At 37.4% G+C, this 23064-nt stretch overlaps 1 protein-coding gene and 1 long non-coding RNA gene across 3 annotated transcripts; both read left to right on the top strand.

Moving 5' to 3' along the window:
* The first annotated feature begins 5979 nt into the window (after window positions 1–5979).
* On the top strand, window positions 5980–9929 carry LOC116805762. 2 transcript variants are annotated; one of them, XR_004365377.1, is made up of 3 exons: window positions 5980–6196; window positions 9517–9642; window positions 9765–9929. It is a non-coding gene; the product is annotated as an uncharacterized LOC116805762 (long non-coding RNA). The 2 variants fall into 2 exon arrangements; XR_004365376.1 differs by having other exon boundaries at window positions 5980–6504.
* An 87-nt stretch (window positions 9930–10016) lies between these two features.
* LOC6567922 (myosin heavy chain, non-muscle) lies at window positions 10017–21768 on the top strand. Its single transcript, XM_032739874.2, is given in 15 exon segments — window positions 10017–11499; window positions 11502–11576; window positions 11579–11617; window positions 11620–11741; window positions 11850–12922; window positions 16233–16384; window positions 16451–16585; window positions 16644–16901; window positions 17014–17353; window positions 17424–17510; window positions 18302–18452; window positions 18527–18836; window positions 18932–19031; window positions 20348–20491; window positions 21029–21768. Coding segments are annotated over 15 exon segments (4902 nt in total). The 5' UTR covers window positions 10017–10034; the 3' UTR covers window positions 21480–21768.
* The last annotated feature ends 1296 nt before the right edge of the window (window positions 21769–23064 follow it).

Here is a 23064-nt window from a genome sequence, read left to right as displayed (position 1 = left end):
ATCGTTTTTAAATATTTATTAATTTACTGCTAAAAATCTATCATAAATTACTCACGAATTTGCTTCTATTTGATCGACGATGCCTTGTCATTTTGTGATCCTTGTCATTTTGTGATCCCAATGTTAAATCTAAATGTATTTGTACTGCAATGAATTCATAATCAAATCTTAAAATTATGTGTTGTGAAAATAAATAAAAGTTGTGTGTATTTTTATGACTTTTATTGAAAGACTTAAGGCTAAAGTTTGGAGCAGCAGCAGCTCTTCTGTGCCCTTGCCTGATGTGTTTCATTTGTCATAGATGTAGATTTAAATGTGTCAACTGCTGCTGCTGCTGCTGCTGGTGGTGCTTGAAAAGGCATAACTCATAGACAAGACACTCGAGTGTTGACCAGTGCAATTCGTTGGTCACATAACTGTCACAGCATGTGGCGTGAATGTGTTGCAAATGTGTTGAAATTGGGCCGCAAATAAACACGTCACAAACTGTTAGCAATGCGTTCAAGTGCAGCCGATTGTATATATGCAACATTCACGATTCAATTACCGAGTACGCAAAAAAAAAAAAACAAAATAAGAAGATGAAGAAGAAGAAGAAGAGGTTGGAAATAATAGTATCAGCAGCATCGCACACAAAATATCTATTAATGCTCATATATATCTAGCTGGGTTCTTAAGCTTGCTACAAATATTCAATGTGTGCACACAATTCAGTGCCAAATGGGATTTTGGGCTAACAGTAGCAACAGCAACAGCAACAGCAACAACAGCGACAACAACAACATCAACAACAAGAACAGCATCAGGAAGAAGGAAAAAAGTAGCAACAAAAATTGTACAAAATCGACTAAACTTTATGTGCATGTTAGGAAAAGTGCTGGAAAACAGCAGCCATGCAGCAGTAGCTACTGCCAACACACGGAAGTGAAAACGTTTCACACTCCAATTGCTCTATTTACCCACCCAGCACCTCAGCTCGTTGCATATCCCCTCTCGCCACTGCCTTCAATCCTTTTGGCTGTTGCAATTCTTGCAAAAGTTTACGTTGGAGCAGGCGGCACATAAAATAGTTTTAAATAAGAAAGGCGAAGGCAAATAAACAATTCTATTTTTCTTGCTGGCCAGCACTAGGGCGCAAGGGGCGAAACATTTTCGGGGACGTGACAAGGACAGTGTGCAATAAATGTAAAGCTGCTGGGCGCATGAAACTGAAAATTTCCAGTAGCATACTTTGCGGCAACAGCCGCATGCATTGGCACACTAACACACAGCGCATGGCAGTGTGTGTGTGAGTGTGTGTGTGTGTGTGTGGGAGTGTGTATGTGTGTGTATGGGTATCGCGGTTTCCGTTTAGTTGGCCGTGTGAACTATTTACATGCACATGCACACACAAACACAAAGTCGCATGCCATTTTTAAAGGCATTTAAAGCTTTTATTTCATGCGGCACGAGTATATGCGTAGCGGCAACTGACATTGTAAATCACACACACCCGCCCACACACACACACACCACACACGCACACACGCACACATTTGACCAGTTGATTTAAATTTAAATACGCTGTTTGTAATTAAATTGACTTTTCCATGTTTGGCCTTTTGTTGTTCACAGTGGAAACTCAAATACCAAAAAATATGCAACACATGCGAGTGCGCAAACAGCTGTTGACATATTCCGCCAGCGGCCATTTCATAGCCCGCAAAACAGCAAAAGTGCAGAAATTATAAAAGAGATATACATATATATATATAATATATAAGAAGTGAGGAAGTGAGAAAGAGATAGATGCCATTGATATGTGCATTTTTAACACTTGAGCGCACAAAATGGGCACAGGTAATGCAAAATAGCATTGGACGCATTCGAACTCCAAATAGCTTATGACAACATTTTAATATGATGTCAAACATGGTTTGCACACTGCCAAATTCAATTTCATAACCAATAATGAATTCCTCATATAGCGCAAGAACTTTTGCCTGCCTTTTATGCATTTATTTGCCTATTTTTGGGGCAATGTTTTGGGGATTTTTAAGAGCGTTATTTTAGCCACAAAATGGTTTATTATAACGCCGCCGCCATGACTGTTGTTGAATTCTGCGGTTGCCATCGTGCCACACACGCACCCACAAAAACGTTAAAAAAAATGGAAAAAAAATGAGAGCGCTAGCGACAGGCTGCCATTTGCATTGGTCCATGGATGCTTTGGTTCAGTTTGGTTATAGGCATAAATTCTATTATAAATACCATTTAGCGCATGGGAGTTTTGCAACTGTCAGCAATGGAAATTGGAAAAAATGAATATTGAGAAATATATACACATATATATATATATATATATATATATATATAAACTTCTGTATATGACTATTGGAGGACAAAAGCTGGTTGCAAAACCAATATTTGTGGTTTGTGGATTGAAAATAGTGCCACATACATATATGCTATTGGAATGTATGTTGTGTGCATCTGACGCATAATCAGATTTGAAATTAAATTTGTGGTTTTTGATTTTAAGATATACTTGGCAGTTATCCAGTGCCTCTAAAATGTCCAGCAGTAAATTAATCCACATGGTTAATAAACAAAGAGCTTAGCTGAGCATCGTGGCTTATATAAAATAAGTGAAATTAAAAAAAAAGAAGATTTATGCCTTCTGTATTGCTATTTGTATCTATTTAAAAGCAACTGAATAAGAGTTTTGTTTTAATAGGTATTTTGGGAAGCCAAAAGAAGCTATATGTTTTTGTTTAGTAAGCTAAGCGGATTTGAATATAATCCAAGTAGGTCATTAAAGTTATTTTGAATTTAAATTTACTATAAATGACGCTAAATGTGATATCGATGCAATGGGGAACATATCCAGTAGATAAAGAAATGCGCATTTCAATCATTCATTTTCTGTAATCGGTCTGGCCGTTTGTAAAATCTCACGGATTTCAGATACTATAGGAGCAACAGTCTTCAAATTTGGATTATAAGTTCTCGTATACCCCGCGCCGATCAAGTTTATGTATTTTTTTCGACATTTGCTCCTATTTCCCAAATATCGATATATACCGATGTCCGATAATAATAAAATCCACAATTTTATGTTAACAGGTTTCCGAATTATATATAATATATCATTATATACTATGGATCAACTGTAAAGATGTAATCCAGATCGGATAAGAAATTCTCATATTGAGTTCAAAAAAGCGCGAATAATGCGCAAATTTTTGTCGGGTTAAGGATTTCAATGTCATCTGAGCTTAAGTCAGGATACTGTATCATCTTCTGGCCAAGGTGGCACAATCCACTCTGCAGTGCTTTGAGTATACCTGCCATTGATTATAAATAGTTCAGATTTGTAACCCCAAAAGACCGGTGAGTATTGCAAGTTGTTTTCAACCTAAACAATATATAAATATACTCGATAAATTTGAAAGCCATGGATTTAAATGCATTGAAATTGAGTACGGCACTTAGCAATTTTAATTTGCTTAGGTCATATTTAAATTTGAAATTACTGCTTTAATATTTATGCAATGTATGCCATGAAAATCGCTCGAGCAGGCATTCGCCTTCAAGATGTCCTCATCTCTAGGGTCGTAACGACATTCCGCAATTGATGGCACGCTCAATCAGCATAATGAAAAGGACGTGCTTGTTCAATTAACTTGGCTTGACGACAATAACAAGCTTTAATTAAGGTTTAATAAACAGCTGAAGCGCGCGTATTACATACATTACACATCCGACACGTGTGACTGTTAGTGTGTGCGGCTGTGGGCATTGCAAATTAATCAAATTAGCATCGTTAGGACTTGGCATGAGTCTTGTAATTGTCTTGAGGTACAAAATATCTAAAACAACAACGGCATATCATCTATGATTATTTACACAAGCGCATGGGGGATTGAAAATGCATTAAAAAAAACTTGCTAAATTTATATTGAAAATCGGCGCCGCTTGTTAAGATTAATCAACATGATATATATTTGGTTGTTTTCGCAATTCGTTTCAGTTTTGGCTTTGGCAAAACAAAAGCATTTTCGTGGAATTCAACTGGTCATTAAAACACATTGTTTATAAATTAGATGCATGTTTTTACGGATCAGTTGCCGCTCCAGCTGTGTGAATTAATTATTTGTTTTTTAAACAATTAACATTTTAAATAACAAATAGCAAATGCCTTCGAGCACATAACTATCATGCATATCATATTAAAAAAAAATTCAAAATTCAATGAATATTTAAGACTTATAATTATAATAAAGAAAATAACAATTATTAATTTAATTTTTTTTTATATATATATTAGTATACTTGCGTAAATACTGTAGGAGTTATAAGAACACATAAATAAACGCTAACAAGTATCTAAATCTAACAACGTATTAACATTTAACAGAGCAATTAGTGAAAACTAATTAATTTAAAATATATCTTGATGAAGCTCCATCACAAATAATCAATATAATCATAAAATTATCAAGTGCACTTATCACCAGCAGTCAAATGTTAGGGAGCTCATTTAAAGGAATGTTAAAATTAATAAGATTAATTAATGATATGGCCAAACTAGAGCTCAGTTAGTCAGCCATCTTCGCCTGCTTCTGCTTCTCTTTTCCCAGTTTCAGGGAGGCCTATCCAACATTATTAGAGGAAAGAGGAAAGACGCCGATTGTTTTACCAGATTTGGTGTCACCTCGGAGTTTCGTGGGAAGGGAGAGCAAAAAGCTATATAGTTCCTCTGACGTATTTAACTTCGAGTTGGCAAAGGAACACAATATTTGATTACGTTGGCTGCGATCATTAAATGAACTGAACTGGAAAATTGATGAACTTTTAAGATTGACAGAAAATGGAGTGATTGACATATCTAGCCAACCTTTCCCAAATAGGTGGAGGTATTTGAGTACACATATAAACTATAATTTTTTATTGAATGGTCTTATGGCTTTGTTCTTGTTCCCGCTTGAAGGGAAATGAGCTTCGGAGATGTGTTCACGGGCTTAGGAACCTATTCTACGATAGTTTTGGAAGCATATTTGATTTTCGTAGTTATTGAAACTTTAATTGTAGCTTCGACTAATTGGATTTTTCAACGTAGACTTTATTTAATATATTCCCCCTCAAATCCTCAGAATAGACAGATTTGAAATTTTGAGGAGTTACGTTATAGTGAATTAAAGGTTTTGTTTCCTTAGTTGCTTAAATTAGATAATGAATTCGGACATTCAGCAAATGCTGAATTTGTGTCAGATGAGAAATATATGAATATGATATATACTAGTACTGCTTCTCAATCATTGCCGAATTTGTGGAAAATCGTGGACATTTATCAGAAGTTTCGTAAGTTTGTAAGTCTCGGATTAATACTGTCAAGTAGGACTCAAATAGGGCTTATCTTAAATAAAAATTCAATGTGTAGAGAGACTTTACAGGATTTATTCATTTGACTAAGAGCTTTGGCTTTGACATCTATTGTACGGATTAATCTAAAACGATGTAACAAAAGAATCATGCAGTCAGTTTGACATCCAAAAATAATAATTAAAATGTGGAGATCACCTGGTGAGTGCTAAGGTTAAAGCCTCAATAGACGACTTAAGAGTACAATATATATATACTTATATTATCTCAAATGTATAATTAAATAATTCGTTAAATAACTATTAACTAATAACACAAAAGTTTATTAACAACAAAATGAAATGAAGATCACTCGCCGTATCTTAAAGCTTAGTGGGAATTTCAGGAAACTTATAAGTTCAATATATATACTCGAATGATCACACATATACATATATTTAACATCATTACTTGAATAACAAATCACTTATGTGATGTAATAAAACTAAGTAATCGGAGAAGTTTGTGCTTTACGTCATAATAGGAACAACAAATAAAATGCTCAGAATAAATTCCTAAACGAAGCATTAAAAAAATGTTTGATGTGTTGGCGCCATAAAAGTATTCCAACGATTTTGATTACCCCAAGACTATCATGCTATTAAATGGAGTCTATTGCGGTCCATTCGGGTTTCGTCTTTGTGCCTATCGATATGCGATTGTTGTGCCACCGAATTTCACTTGCACGACAAATTTTCACGTCGCGACGTCGACAGCGCTGAGCAGCTGGCTTTTCAGTCGTGAAAAGTTTGTTGCGCCGCTTGGAACGAGCGCCGTGCGCTTTTATTGTGTGGTAAAAATGGTTTTTCGACGTTTATTCGTTCGTTGCGCATACGCCGCATGCGCCGAGTGTTTTCTGAGCGTTTAACAAGTGTTTTCGTGTCTAGTGACAGTTGATAAATGTATCAAATTGTAAAGGGCAGCCCAGATGTGCGCGCCTAAAATGCTAACAGAAATGACAAATATTTGAATAATATGTATTATCAAAATAAAATTGTAAAATAAATAATATGTGTTGTATTTAAGCAAATCAATGCTGAAAGTGTGTGTTAATTATTATTGGTGACTAAAACTATCCAACGTTCGTTGTGCTCCTTACAGGTTGATTATTGTTTTTAAATACTTTGCCTAGGGCAATTAATTTGTCTTTGTCTGCGCTTCAGTCGAATGCTCTATTAATTAATTTACTCAACACCTTTAAAGCAGTTTAATGCCGCATGTCGCAATAATTTAGATGCTGTCACACGCTTTAATAGTCTCAAATGTGTTTCACTAATTTTTCCAACAATTTATGCCAGTCACAATGCCTGCCTGCTCTTCACCGGTCCCCGTCATGCTTTACAAATCTGTTTGCTACGCATTCATAATTCAGACGACAATTTTTGATTACCTTTGTGGGGCCATCTTCATCTTTATTTAGCTACAAATGATATGTAAAGCTGGAAAGCGCACCGAAATTGTTTATAAAATCACAATATGCTAAGCGCTAAGAGCTTAACAAAAGTCAACAGAATAACATTAACCCACACATGCCGCCAAACATCAGATCATCTGATGGAACTCGAAGAACTCATAGAATTCTGCCTGACTAGATGCCTGCCTGACTTGGCTATTTGGCTGTTTGGCTGTTTTGCTGGCTAACGGGTCTCGGTTGAGTCTGGCATCAGTCAATGTCAGTTGGCCCGCTGCCAAATCGGCGGGGGCGTACATAGACAAATAAAAGGGAAAGTGTGCGACGACATGGACCATGGACTGCAGCCGTGTGGATGAGGAGTGAAGTGGAAATTTTTAGATGCGCTACATAGTAACGGCAAAGTTGCTCAACGCAACTAGAAAAAAAAGAACTTTTCCAAGCAATTTTCAATTGTTTTTCTTTTTTTTTTTGGGTTTTGTCTGTTTTTCCATGTGTCAAGTACGAGTATCAAGTGGCAGGCCACAATTATGGCAGATGAATATACTCTGCTGATATTGAAAACATATGTTGAGCAACAAATATTTCTCAAGCTATATTTCATCTTTTATTTTAATAATTATTTTTAATAATTTCTCTTCTTTATCACATTTTTTAAATACTTATGCCTACTTAGGCTGGTATGGCATTGAACGAAGTGCAAAATTTATTGCTCCATTAATATATTGGACGTTTTTTTTGTATTCACTCGTAAATACTTATGAAATCTTTTTGGAATTGTGCAACAATTGGCATTGATTTACTGTCTTCTTTTGTAAATAAAACTTATTTATTCACTACAAATTATGTTGATGGCATCTGCCGAAGGCTGTAAACTTGAACGTCTTTAAAATGTGGGTCAGCGGTTGCTTGGACTATCGTTGGATTCCATAAGCCACAGCTGCACATCCATAATTCTTAAATTATTTACATATTTGTATATTGTATACATATCTTTAGATCTTCTAATCCGAACAGATTGCTATTATATTGTTGCTGCATCATTTCCGGTTGTCGGCTTTGCTTATCTTCAATTTAATGCCAAAAACCTAGCCAAAAAAAAAAATTAAATAAAATCCCATTCTCCTTTTACCTCTTCATGTCTTTTACTTGTTGTCGGCCGTTTGACGTTTTCCAAATTTTGCGCAAATTACGTGCAATGAGTATTTTTAGCATTTATCTATTTTCAAAATAAATAAAATTCAATGGAAGACGTAAATTGCGCCGCAAAGTTCGCGAAAATTCACAGGCCCCATCAATTAGGGGCACAATCAAATGCAACGGGTCTGGACACATCTTGTCTGCCTCCTGCTTGTTGTTGTTATTGTTGTTGTTGTTATTGTTATTGTTGTTGTATCTACTTATAACACGCGCACGCTGCCGTTTCGCATCATTTATGGTGACGTCAATGTGTTTCCCCTTGAGTAATGGGCCCTACAAAATACAATTCGTATTCTCGAATCTGGCTCTAATTTTAGCGATATATTCTCTGTCTTTCCTTGGAGGAACGTTGCCATTTTCATTGCTGCCTATAATTGGTCTGTTTATGTGCAGAGGCTTTCGCGCCCTGAACTTGAAACTCTTTAATGTTGTGGCCACATTCGAGTTGGATTGGAGTTAACTCTTTCCTATGCCTGAGAGCATGAGTGCTGTAGTTGTTTTTTCTGGAATTATGATGTTGTACATCAGGGCACACTGATTAGTTTATTTTTGTTATGCTGCTGCAATTTGAACTTTTGGCGGAGTGTTCAAGTGCCAGCTGACTCAGTGCACTGGAAAAAATATCAAGCAATTGCCTGTAATCGAGTAGTTTTCTATTAACATATATAAAGAGTAGAAATTTAACAGGCACTTTAAATCAATTCATAGAAATAGACAGTGTTAAAGCGTAGAGAATATTATTGTATTATAGTTAATTATTAAAATCGTCTTTTTCTGATAATAATAATAATAATATATTATATATATTTAAGTTGTGAGAAAAAGCGTAATACATTATTGTATTTTGAAGTTCAGGTCGTCAAATTTACATACTTATTGTAGAAAAATGCATAAAAATATAGCTTTTACTATCAGCGAGTTGCAAAATAAAAAATTAATAATTATACTCTGATTAAGTATTGTTAGAGATAGGAGAAAAAGAGTAAAGTAATCCTTAATCTTTCATTGGTGCATATTTATATATAATATATATATTCTATTTTATATTAGATATTAAATAAATATAAACTATTCTGAAAATTATTAAATTTGTAGTTGCTATACTTATTTGCTTGACTACTAAGTGGCCTTTGTGTCGAGTCAACTTTTACTTTCCAAATTGAATCGTCTTCAGTTTATCAATTGCGAACACAAGTGAAATATGCATAGCTAAATGGGCAATGAGTAAAGCTGAAGCAATTGTCGCTGATGTTCTGATGACACATAATGGCCTGCCACACATCAATTAATATTCATAAGCAGACACACACACACACACACACACACACACAGACATGCATTTGAGAAGCGCTTAATCTAAACCGCTGGCCGGCTTACCATCAGCAATATATATGTATAGATACATATATATATATATATATGTGTATGTGCCTAGATATGTATCTGAACAATAGAATCACAATTAAAATTAATTATGCCATGTGTCTTTTTGTCAAGTGTAGTTAGCGAGTGTTGCTCATATTTGTCCAGTGTTTTGTCATCGCATCGGAGCAATCGCATTTCCAGTTCCAGTTCCAGGCCAGCCGTCAGCCCGATCGCAGCACTGAGCTCGTCGAAGATTAGTGGCTGTAAGTAAACTAAAAATAATAATGCTAATTAGCTATATATAGCTGAACATGAACTCTGTCATCATCGGCAAATGTCATATGTAGATGCAAACTAAATGATTATATTGTGTATTTATCAACAGGTTAAATGCGATCAGATGTGTTAACACTGAAATAAGCGATAAAAACGATTTGTTTATAAACGAAAAACAAACGAAACAGAGCAAAAGTGAAAAGCTGTAAAAACATTAAGAGCTGACAGCAACAGCAACAGCAGCAACAGCAGCAACAGCAACAGCAGCAGCAACAGCAGCAGCAACAACAAAGATGCATATGCAAACAGATGATATATAAAATTAAATATATACTGCATATGTGTGTATAACTAAAACATCGAAAAGAAATTAAGAAAAATGTTTAATTTGCTGCGACGCACGCGACAGAGAAAAGCGCATAAAAACAGAAACTACGATGTGAGTGACGATGAGGAGAAGGAGAAGACGACAGCAACAGCAACAGCAACACCAACAGCAACAGCAACAATTTCAAGGAGCGCTCCGAGTACGGGCAGCAGTAATAGCAACAATGAGAACCGTTGCGTATTCAGCGCCAGAGCGAACAGCGACCAGTGCCAAAGAGATTGTGAGCAACTGAGGAGAGCTGATCGCTTGCCGCGACGCGCTGTCATCGAAGAGTTGGAGGACTTTGGCAGCGACGCCAGCGAACTAGACGAAGAGTGGCAATGTGTAAATTTAGCAAAAACAGCTGCTGTTGCTCCGACTGCTCAGAGTGCTCCGACTGTTGCTGCTGCTGCTAATGGCCATTCAGCAATCTGTTGGCGGTCGGAGAATATGTTGAATATAAATAACATGGGCGCAGGCAATGGGGCGACAGCGACAGGGAGGACAACGACGACTGTTGTTAGTGGGACGGCGGCTGCTGGGCATCTTTCTGTGGCGGGCAGTCAAAACGAGGCAAACAACGGAGGCGGTCATTGGCTAATTGGCAGCAGCAATAGCAACGGCAGCAATAGCAGCAATAGCAGCAGAGGCCAAACGAATTGCGACAACAACAATATCGATGGCAATGCTCAACAGCTCAGGCAACAACAAACACAAAACGCTGGCACGGTAATTAATGTAGAAACGGATAATAAGGTGACTTATCGCCAGCAATCGAAGCAATCGAACGAACAGAAACGACAATCGCGTCTATCGCTTGGCAATTTAGCGCTGCATTTGGGTGGCAATCGGGAAGGCGGTGCCGAGACGACTGCAACCGCAGAGTCCGAGGAGTCTGTCGTGTCGTCCAAGAAGCGTAAAACACTGCAAAAGAGTCGCGATTTTTTGAGTGAAATTTTCATGGCGCGTGGACGTAATCATCATCAACGGAATCAACAGCAACATCAGCAGCAGCAGCAGCAGCAACACCGCCATCAACAGCAGCAGCAACAGCAACAACAGTTAAAATCGAAAAACGCTAACGACGTTAACGTAATCAGTGTTGGACAGGCGCTGGCAGCACGACCAGCGGCGCTGGCATCCGCACACCTTGAAACGAACTCCGACCCCGCCGCGACCGCGTCCACAAATAGTTATCAAATGACGATGTCTAATAATAGCGCACAGAGTAAAGAGCGAGAGAGCGAACGCGATCGAGAGAGGAGCAATAGCAGCAGTAGCCGCAGCAGCAGTAATTCAGCTGGAGCAATGCGTCAGCAGGAGCAACAGCAACATCAGCATCAGCCAGAGAGTGAGAGAGATGTGCGACGAGAAGATGAGCAGATGAACAACAGAGCAGCAACAGCAGCAGCGAGTGCCAATTTTATTCAAGCGGCAAACGTCGAACTGTGCACTGTCGCGGCAGATCAGCAAAGCGATGCAACTCTGCAGCGCAACAGCCACAACAACAGCAGCAGCAACAACAACAGCAACACTGGTGACATAACCAACAACATAACAACAGCAGCAGCAACAACAACAACAACAAGAACAACAGCAATCAGCATGGGCCAAACGAGCGCCAAACCCAACGAATGCTCGCAATCGGCGGACAGCTCACGAGCCAGCACGCCGCGTGATTTTCGTGAGTCAGTCGTGAGCGAGCCGGAAGAGCAAAGTGTGCCCATAGCGCCGCCACGACAACAGAAACAGCAACAACAGCAGCAGCAACAGCAGCAACAACAACAACAGCAACAACAACAACAGCAACAACAGCAGCAGCAACAGCAGCAGCAGCAACAGCAACAGTTGCCCAAAATTACAGTCGTAGACTGCAGCCTTGAGCAAAGTCGCAGTCGGAGTCCAGATCAAGCGGAGATATTCTACGAGAGCAACGAGTTGAATATTGAGGAATTGAATGAGGCGCATGTGGAGACACTCGAGGATGAGGTGTTTGCTGCGGATATACCCACAACTGTCTATCAGCAGGCAAATGCCGGAATTGGCGGCCGACCTTGGACACGTCTAACCAATGTCAAGCTGGAGAATGTGCTGGAGGAGGAGGAGGAGGAGGAGGAGGGCGAGGAGGAGAATGAGGATGAGGATGAGGACGCCGAACCCGAACCGGAAGATGATGAACTGGATGAGGCATTGGATTTGGATCATGATGAGCTGCACGATTCGCGGCAATCGGCGAGCAGCGAGCGCAGCGCTCTGAAAAGCGATTCCAATTTAAGCAGCAGCTATGCGGATTCCGGCATTGGAATGAGCATGGGAATGGGACAACAGCAACAGCAACAACAACAGCAACAACAACAACAACAGCAAACGATGCGCTGCTCATCAACGGTTCCGTTGCGCTCGCCCTTCATCCGTGATGGCAAGTCAACGTCAACGGACTGCGACTGCGACGGAGATGAGTTGTTGCTGCTTCAGTGCGACGAACTCGATGATCATCATCAGCTTTTTAGTGAGCAGCGTTTGGTGTGCATCGAGAGCATTAGCCTGCCCGATGTTGTTGTCGAGTCAACGTCCGCGACAACGGCAACAACAACAGCGGCAATAAATGCCAGCAACAGTGGAACTGCCAACAGTAACAACAACAACAACAGCAACAACAACGATGATGGACATCTCAATATCAATATACAAAATGGCGCCTCAGGCAATTCCTTGGGCAATGTGCATTTTATACCCATTCACATAGAGGGAGCTGGCTCGCCGCGCAGTCGCAGCAGCAGTCCCAAGCAGCGCAGTCAGGACGATAGCTGTTTGGGGCGCAACGTCGAAATTGTTGAGGATGGCAGTGTATTGAATAATGCGGCTGCACAGGATCGCGACGAGGCGACGCTGGAGCTCAAGTAACGTATACGCCACATATGCCCCGCAATCCAGCAGCTAAACAAAAGCGATGATCTAATGCCTGATTTAGATTCTTTTTTTTTGTCTGACTCAACTGCTCAACCAGCTTTGGCCTCTTTTGTTTATTGTTTATTGTGTGTGGCGCAATATTTGTGTGTATTGTTGCAATTGAAGTTTTCTCCTTTGTGCAACGCATTCGCTTAATTAATCCGTTTGGCCACACAATTTTCCATGTCATTTTCTTCGTTCATTCATTTAAATCTTTTGTCTTTTTTTCCATTTTATCCCTCACTCATTTATACATTTTATGTGTACATTTTGTGGCATTATTCCAGCGAAGGCGCCTATTTTTAACAGAAAGAAAACCACATTTTTTATAGCTTGTATTTCATCTGCAAATATGTATTGCTCATTAAAATTTTCCTTTTTATTTTCTTTATTTTTTTTTTGCATTTTCATATGCCAATCAAAATTTCATACACAGAATATTATACATGGAAATCAAGCCTTGAAATTATGCTCAGCATATGTTAAAAGTGCATAAATATTGACAACTACAAGCTACAAAAAACTTATCAAAAATATTCATATGGAAGCATTTAGCAATTGTTTTTTATTTTCTTATGTATTTTCGCTTGTTACTTGAAAGTATATTTTTAATTTACTAATTGAACTTTATACTGTAGTCTAATTTTGTGAATTGAAAGCTGGCCATGAACCAATATTTAGGCACTTATTTGTTTTCTTTTGGTATTTACTCACTTGTCTTCCCTCCTTTAAGCAATTCTTTACCTAAGTACTTAAGTTTTTTGTGTATTTTCTCTGTCAGTCATCCAAAATACTAGAATCATTTATCTAAATACTAAGCACACATTCTGTTCAACTTTCACTATGCTCGCTCTTCAATCACTTTTGTTCTTTTCTTTTTTTTTTTTTGCATATATAATTATTTGTATTTTAAATGCACTCATTATGCATACGCAACATTTAAGCAATGTATTTGTATTTGTGTATACACATTGTATGTATCAAATACCATATACCAAATACCACTTGACCATTGTTTGGCCTTCAAAAATGATGATGGATTGTGACAGCCGGTCGACAAGTGTCTCCGCCCCAACTATATATGTATATCTATATATATATATATAAATATTTACATATTTATCCGGCCACTAATTATTCACAGACATATTTATATACAGTTATTTAACATTTAACAAGCAATCCAATTGAACGCCATTCAGTGGCCTGGCAGAAACATTTCCATTTTGGTCATTTTCACGATGCACGTAAATCATCTGAAAATAAATTCGCAATCGTCATTTCTTGGCAACATGTTCGTTCGCATTTTTCCCACGCCAGTTTTTCAATAAGTTTCATGTTTTCATATATTCACGTCGTTTTCAAAAATATGCATAGAACACGAACCGACTCTGCTCTACTTTTTCCGGTTTATTTTAGCTGTATTATCATTATTTTTTTTTTTTGCCTTTGCCACCGGACGCCAAAATGCAAAAGTTTCAAAATTAGACATGTCGAAGCACTTTTGTTGTGGCTGCACTTGAGTTAACAGATTGGCGCATGGAAATATGGCCAAGTAAACATTATTTTGGCCCATCAATTGCTTGGCAATCTTCAAATGTTTACACTTTGCTCAGCACAATGGGGCGTATGCGTAATCTCTTTAATGTGCATATAACTTATGTGTGTTGTTTAGTTAACTAAATTCATGAACAACTTGAGCATAAACAAACGCAGCACACTAAAAAAGCATTCTGCGCCCAGCAACAAACTTATGCCAAAATAATTGAAATAACTTTGCAAGATACATTTTTCTATGTGTGTGTGTGTGTGTGTGTGTATCTTTGTATATTGTAACTGACAACGAAGAATCGCGTGTCCGAATTTTGATAAATCTGTCGCTGATTGTCGCCAGTGTCGAGTATCTTTAACACTTGCCAAAAGTGCCCAGCGTTTCTCATTTAAAAATAGCTGGGCAACAAAATCAAAATGAGTTACATTCAATTAAAGCGTATTTTATTTTGCGTTTAAACAAAAGCAAATATTAAATAAGTGCGCATGTCTTTGACTACGTCGCCAGCGAATTATGGCATGAGGAAGACATTCCCAGCATGCTCTTTTTCAGTTTTGGCATTTTCTTGCACCTCATTTTCATTTTACGAGTCTTTCGATTCAAGTGCGTCAAACCGTTTGCATATATACAAATATATATAAATATATATGTGTTTACATAGTATTTGTGTGAATGTCTGCTTTGGATAGGTGTGTTGTTCAATTCAAATACGCTATATCAATTGAAAGTGATTGACAAGCAGCTCATAACTGAAAGTGAACAGGCATCTCTGCATATTCTTCAATATCCTCCTCAACATCAAAAGGACAATCGATCGAACTATGCTCGTCACTCTGTCTTCCTGTCTGTTCATCTATTTGTGCTCAGAATATCATTTATATTTGTTAAATATTCTATCGCAGATCCAACTCTATTGTTGCTTTTTTTTAATACTTTCCCAAATCGATTTAAGTGTATTTCTCGAATGAGATCAAATTCAAAGATCATTTCTGTTTCAAAAATCGATTAATATGAATTTGTAGTCAGAAATATCTTAAAAATTACTAGATACTTAAACTATAAAATTCTGTGTAAAATAAAACAAAGAGCACTGCAATTATAAAAGTCACACTTTATCTATTTGATGGTTCCAAAATATAAGCAAGTCTAAATTAAATTTTAAACGTGACTTGAATTTCATTGTTTTCTCTGTTATATTGCAATTAACAGATGAAAAAGTCACATTTATCGCATTAAAAAATATTATTTCATAATTAAGAAACGATTCTTGATCAGTTTATTGATAGATATGCTCAATTTTTCACCAAATCATTTACCATTATTTTTTGAGTAAATCTGTCTTTGTGTTTTCCCACTTTCCGCCGCTAAGCCTTTCGAGACTAGTGTACAGGGTATCTGTCCCACTTGCCACACTTGTTTATTATTTTTTTCTCTATTTATTTATTTATTTATGTTGTAGCTTAGTACAAGAAATCTAGCATAAGACATCAGTGCGTGTGCTGCTCACGTCTGCTCACGCCTGCTCTCGTCGCTGAGTCATTTTGTTTTCTAAAAAGATTTGTTGTCCAATTATATACTATATACATGTGTGTGTATATGCTCTGAAATGTATAGAATATTTTTGTGTCTTGTCTCTTAATATCCGAAGAGCTATGGCTTCACAAAATGATTAATAACGAACTACAATTTGTTTTAAATATAAATTACAGAAAAGAGCTCAAGCTGCAAAAGACGCGTTTCAATACACAGCTCGAGAATGCGCACAAAAATCTTCAAAGTCTGGAGGCCAAAGCGAGTGATATGCAGGTAAAGATACAAAATCTGGAAAAGGAACTATCGGTTAAACAATGGAATGTGGATAGTAAGTGACGTGAAGAGATGTGAAGACAAGCGTCAAAAATGTTCACTTTATATTTTTGAATTCTAGGACTCCAAGGTGAACTGACGGCGGCCCAAAAGGATGATGAGTTTGTGCGCAAAAGGCTGAAGCTGCTCGAGGATGAAAAAATAAATTTACGTCACAAATACAGCGACGATGAGGATGAATTCCGACGCAAATACAGTGAGTTCTCCGAGCTTCTACTTGGCCATTCAGTCAAAATGAAAACAACTCTTTTCAGACGGACTGGAGGCGGAGTACACCGAACTAACCGAAAAGTACAAAGAGACACAGAGTTTGGCAAGCCACCTGCACACTCAGGTGGCAGATGCTCAGATTGAGGCGGAGGCGTGGCGCAAGGAGGTGACCACGATACGCGCTGAACTGGAGGAGCAAGTACGCATCCTCAAGAATGCGTTCGACAATTCGGAAGCGGAGCGAAAAATCTGCGAGGATAAATGGCAGAAGGAGTTTGAAATGCTGCGCACCCAAAATCGAGGTGAGTGCAACCTACACACACAGACACACACACACACACACACACACAGATGCACACACACATTGTAATAGAAAACACATAAACACATCCGTTCATCTGTTTTGATTGACAGAACGCGAGGACAACTTGATGATGGACTGCGAGTGGCAGATGCGTCAAATGCAGCGCCAGTGCAAGGACAAACTTGACAAATCCAATTACGAACGCAAACAGGCATCGGCCAAGGCTGAGGAACTGGATCTGGAGCTGCAGTCGCGACGCAAGGAGGCAGAAAGCTTGCGCATTTGCCAGGCACAGGTGAAGTCCTTGAGTGGTGTTGTCAGCGAACAGGAGCGCTCCATAGAAACGCTGATGCAACGCATCGATAATCTGAAAAGTGAGCTCGAAACGGCCAACAGCAATCTGGAGACCCAGATCGAGGCTGTGCACAAGATTAAATATCAGTGTGATAAGTAAGTGTCACAACTTTATTTTGTTATATATTTCGATTGAATTCGAACGGTTCTCAAATGCCAATTGCAGCGCCATTTATGATAAGGAGCGTCAAATGATCTATCGCATCGATGAGGTGCGCAACGAAGCTGCCGCCTTTTGGGAGAATAAACTTTAGTAAGTGATAAACATTTAGAATGAGAGAATATATACTTAAAAATATATGCAAACCGTTTGAATTTGGAATATTCTATATCTATTTATCAATATATGCACATCTTTATATAGATGCAAACAAAAGTTTTCCTTGCTATAATTATTGAACTTTGGTAAATTCGATTTGACAAAGTTTTAATGAAGTTATGAAAGTTTAAAGTGAATTTCTAGAAACATGGAAAGTCAACAGACAAAAGCTAAACACTTTCACAGTAGTCATTCCTATTTGCTGAATTTTTTACTTTTAGAAATATTTTCTATTATTAATAAATAGATATATAAAAAATAGAAAAGAAGTCTTTCTAATTTTAAGAAATTTTTTTATTTATTATTATTGTTATTATTATTATTATTATTATTATCATTATTATTATTATTATTATTATTATTATTATTATTATTATTATTATTATTATTATTATTATTATTATTATTATTATTATTATTATTATTATTATTATTATTATTATTATTATTATTATTATTATTATTATTATTATTATTATTATTATTATTATCATTATTATTATTATTATTATTTATATTATTATTATTATTATTATTATTATTATTATTATTATTATTATTATTATTATTATTATTATTATTATTATTATTATATTTATTAGAAAAGTACAATTTTTACTAGAGCAAAATAAGTCGACAACTGATTGCTAAGATTATGAGAAATAAATACAAAATGTTAACTCAGCTATAATACATATTGACATTCCCATTTATTATATTCACAGCACAGAGATGACAAGACTGACTAATGAACTGGAATCCGTTTATGTGGATGAGCGTCGCGATGCTCTAGATAAGCTGCAGGCGGAGCACATTGAGGAGTTGCGTGCGCTGACCAATCGCTACACGGCCAACGAGGAGGAGCTGCGTGCCGAGGTTGTCCACAATATATATATATATATATATATATATGTTTGTTAAAGCTCCATTAACACTCATTGAAATTGCAGATCGAGGAGCTGACTGAGAATCTGGAGCTAAAGAAACAGGACTTTCTAACGCTGCGCGAACGCTCCGACAATGCGCTGCTGCAGACGCGAATGCATCTGGATCGGGCAGATCGGGAGTATCAGAATGCGATGTGCCGCGAGGAGGATCGTCGCTTGGAGCTGGAGACGAAATACAAACAAGAGTTTGAGGAAGAGAAACAGGAAATGGAGGAGAAATTCTGTGAGCGTTTGGGTCAAGTCAAGGAGGAGTTTGCCAAGGAGCTGCAATTGTCCACGCAAGAAATGGTAGAGACGCATCGCAAGGACATGGGTAGGCGAAACAAAGACAGAAAGAGAGAGAGAGAGAGAGAGATAGAGATACATCTATAAAAGAAACAATAAGCTCACAATTTGATTTGCTTATAGAAATCCAGAAGGCGAAGCTGCAATCCGAAAAGGAGGAAGCTCTCCAGGAGCTGGTCGAGCGACATCGCGCCAAAATGGCTGCTGCCGAGGAACAAATCAAGTGAGTGGCTCTAAATAATGCCTGCACCCTGTAACTGTACCTGTACCTGTACCTGTTTACCTCAACCATAGCCAACTGTAATAAAGCTAATCATTTTTATGTAGTGCCTGTTCGCAAGCTCTAATTAAAATATGCCCTTCATACCAAATTCAGAAAATCGCCCTAAAACTTCAAGCGTCATTATCAATTTTTCATTTAAAAATATATTTTCAATTTTTTTTCATAAAATATCTTTCTCATCTTTCCATTACTTGAAATTTTTACGATTTTAATTTGCATCCTAAATTAAACAAAAACATTTCTTGCATATCGATAAACTTGACGCTAATCGATAATCGAAATCTCGCAAAATAATAGTAGCAAACTTAAATATTTTTAAAATTCTTCAAAATTAGTTGAAATTTTTAAAAATGTTTAAAAGTGATGAAAATTGTATTTGAAAACAAACAATTAAATCTGATAATAAGTAAACATTTAAAGATGGGCAACATATTTTTTCAAATTTAAAAAGTTCCAATTTTTGAGTAATATTTTTCTGGAAATTAGAAACCCAAAAAATTAAAAAAAAACAGTAAAATTAGAAAAATTCTAAGAAATAACTTTATTGCTAAATTAACTTCAACAGCTTAAGACAAAATACCTCAAATAAATCTGATTTTTAGGACAAACTGAAGCTGTTTAGAAATGAATATTTTGAAAAGATTTTCTGAGTTTGAGGGCATGTTTTTAGCCGAGTGTAGAGCCTAGAGTTGTCCTCTTGTTGTTGTTGAATGCCACCTCATTTCATTCATATATTGCCTGCATCGATTCACTTCATTTACTTGTATTTTGTTCTCTTTTCTATATATTATTACGTTCAGCTGCATTGGTTTAGTTGGTTCGAGGACAACGCCTCTATTTACCACCGCCTTGTGTGTGCTTGCGAAGGGGGCGTGTCCGTATATGCCCACACTATATGTGCTATATCTGACAATGTCGCCACTGATTGCATTAGCATGTTTAGTGTTCAATATTATCGCTGTGCTCTATATCAAATATCGTCATCTGTTGCGCGATTGAGTGAATCATTTACAGTAGACTTAAGTTTTATCAAAATATAGCAATGTGTTAATCAATCAATCAATCAATCAAACAAACAAACAATCAATGCCTGCTTTGCTACCAACAATATATAGTTATATATATATATATATCTTATACTTACTTTCTCTTTTTCGCTATATACCTACGCAATCTCTCTTTCTCTATATATGTATTTGTATGTCTGTGCTTGTGTACAACCTCAACCCAACCCTAACACCCAAATCAATCAACAGCGATGTAGAGCTTCGGCATCAGCGCCACCTGAAGGATCTGAAGGCGGCCTACGATGCCGAGAAGGCGGCGCTGGACAAACGCGACATTAGCAATGCCAACGAGATCGAGCAACTGCATCGCAAATGCCGCTGCCTGACCAATCTGTAAGTCCATTACACTCAACCACAACAACCACAACAACAACCACAACAACAAAAACAGTAGAGAATTTCGCATTCAAGGCAAGTGCACTGGCAGAAATACAGCATCCAGCATCGAATTTATTGACCAACCATGATGTGAGATGGCATCAATTAAGATACGATGCATCTCAAAGATGTTGAAGAAATTTTTAAATTAATAGTTCAAGTGCTTGAAGTAAGATATACTCAATGAATTCCGATATCATGTTAAGATCTCTTTGAAGTTAAGCATTTGAGTTAACAAATTCTTGCTCAATTGTTATTAATTTATATAATTTTGAATTCATTTATAAATTGTATTCTTTGCCGCTGGTACTTGCCTTTAGAAGAGCGTTTCTCTCTGAGTGTATAATCTATCTACCCCAATCTGAGATTTATCTAATCCCAAAATATATCCTGTCGTTGCTTAGCCATGTTGTAAATGTTGTTCGCTAAGCTTTGTGCCAGTTCTGAGTTGCTTTCAACTAATCAAAACCCTCTCGAAAACTCCACTTACAGTTTCGAGGAGATGAGAATGCGCTATGAGCGACGTGATCCGCGTGCCGAGGATTTGCGTGAGATTTCGGAGCTGCGGACGCGCTGTGATAGCCAGGAGCGGGATCTGTTTGTGCTCACCGATCGGCTGCGCGAGATGCAAATCCAAATGTCCGAGCTGCAGCAGAATGGCGATGGAGCGCCACGGAACAAGACCGTGAAGAAGCCACCGCCCAAAGCGATAGCCACCAGCTGTGATGTCATCTACGAGGAGAACGAGGAGCGCGAATCGCCCGAGCACGGTTCGAGCTCAGCCTCATCCAGTCAGGACGATACCGAGGAGGATGCGGAGGAGGGGGAGCAGGGCGAACAGGAGCCCAGCGATACCGAATCGAATCACACAATTGAGGTCAACGGCAAATGCAACAAGGATCGCATCAACGAGGACGATGCCCACATGATCTCCACTGTGTGAGCTCCACAATTACGGATCTTCTCCTAGAGATCTACGATCTGGCTGTTTTCTTATTTCTATCTAACAAAATCAGGCTCGAGGCAGCTGACGAGCTGAGTTGAATACTTTGCCGCAACTGCTCAGCTGATCTTTTGTCCTTTTATTGCAACATTGATTGAGACACCTAAAAAAAGAAGAAAAAACTAAATACATAAAAATTGTAAAACACATGCAATGTAATTGGTTTATAAAACCGTCTAAGCAAAATTAAAAAAATAAGAACGAAATAAATGTAAATATTTTTAACGAAGTTTTAAACTGAGTTTTTTTTTATTGAGAGTTTTCAAAACACATGCAAAACACCTAAAAAAAAAAACTAAGCTTATAAATTGTAAAACAAATGCAATGAAAATTAACAAATAAGAACGAAATAAATGTAAATATTATTAACAAAACGTTAAACTGTGTTTTTTTATGCTAAATAAAATCCAAAGTCGACTGATCTGAACAGATTCTTTAGAATCTTTATCTATTTATTTAGTTGCATAAATTTACTCATCCTTCGACAAGGCCTAAACCAATCATTTGAAACTATTAAAATGATAATAATGATGATATCAGTAATAGTTTTTTGGGCCACTGCAAAAACATCACCGATACTCATTTACTTGCCACAGGGCAACACATGCCACACAGAACGGAGAGTATTCAAAGTGATTTGTGGCAATTCGAATATGCATCGGCAAATCCATTTCACCATTCGAAACCATTTGCAGGATTATCCAGTTTATTCACATGGCCATCCCAAGGACTGTTGACCTGTTAGCTGGTTGGTGGTCAAATAACTGCCAAATTTTGTTAACGCTTTTTTTGTTCTGAAAATTCTGCCAGATTCGTGGAAAGATTTCGACGCCTTTCACATGATTGCAAACCAGTTAGGAATCGTAGAACTCTGCTATATAAAATAAAGCCAGGACCTCGTTATTGTGTAGCTCCTTCAGGGATATGTTGGTGTCCTCGTCGAGACCCAGAGTTGGTGTTCCAATCAAATTGATGTCCTTCAGCAGGCAATTTAACCCCCCCTTCTTTACAACCTTAAAAACAACCGGCCAAGAATATGCGGACTTATGGCTATCTGCTATGCTCCAAGTTCAATGACGAACTGCATTCAGGAGAATTGCCATTTTACACTTTCATTAATTTCTACTCTAAAATAATTGTCAAATTTAGATATATGCAGATAAATACAGTTAGAAAAAATTGTTGTAACTAAAGAGAAAATTAATTTTTCTTAACTGTTTGCAGTTATTCCTACATCGAACTTAAAAAAAATGGCTAAAAAGAATACGATGAAGTTGTGTAAGAGGTAAAAATCTTCCATCTTCTTTAAAGTAGATAAAGCCAAAATTCTTTTATCAAGTACGATTATAGCCATATCAATCCCTCTGAAATTACCCAATTTAAGGCACTTCAAGAGCCAGCGATTTAAATTTTTAATGTTACTAATAACTTTGCTCGGTTTGTCATATATCGATAAAAATCGATTACCAATGCCATGAAAATACATACAACTAGGTATCAATATTCCATAATATACATTATTGAT

The sequence above is a fragment of the Drosophila grimshawi genome, unplaced genomic scaffold (assembly GCF_018153295.1).
Source record: "Drosophila grimshawi isolate 15287-2541.00 unplaced genomic scaffold, ASM1815329v1 contig_311, whole genome shotgun sequence".
Classification (NCBI taxonomy): domain Eukaryota; kingdom Metazoa; phylum Arthropoda; class Insecta; order Diptera; family Drosophilidae; genus Drosophila; species Drosophila grimshawi.
This window is presented reverse-complemented; position numbering and strand designations above follow the sequence as displayed.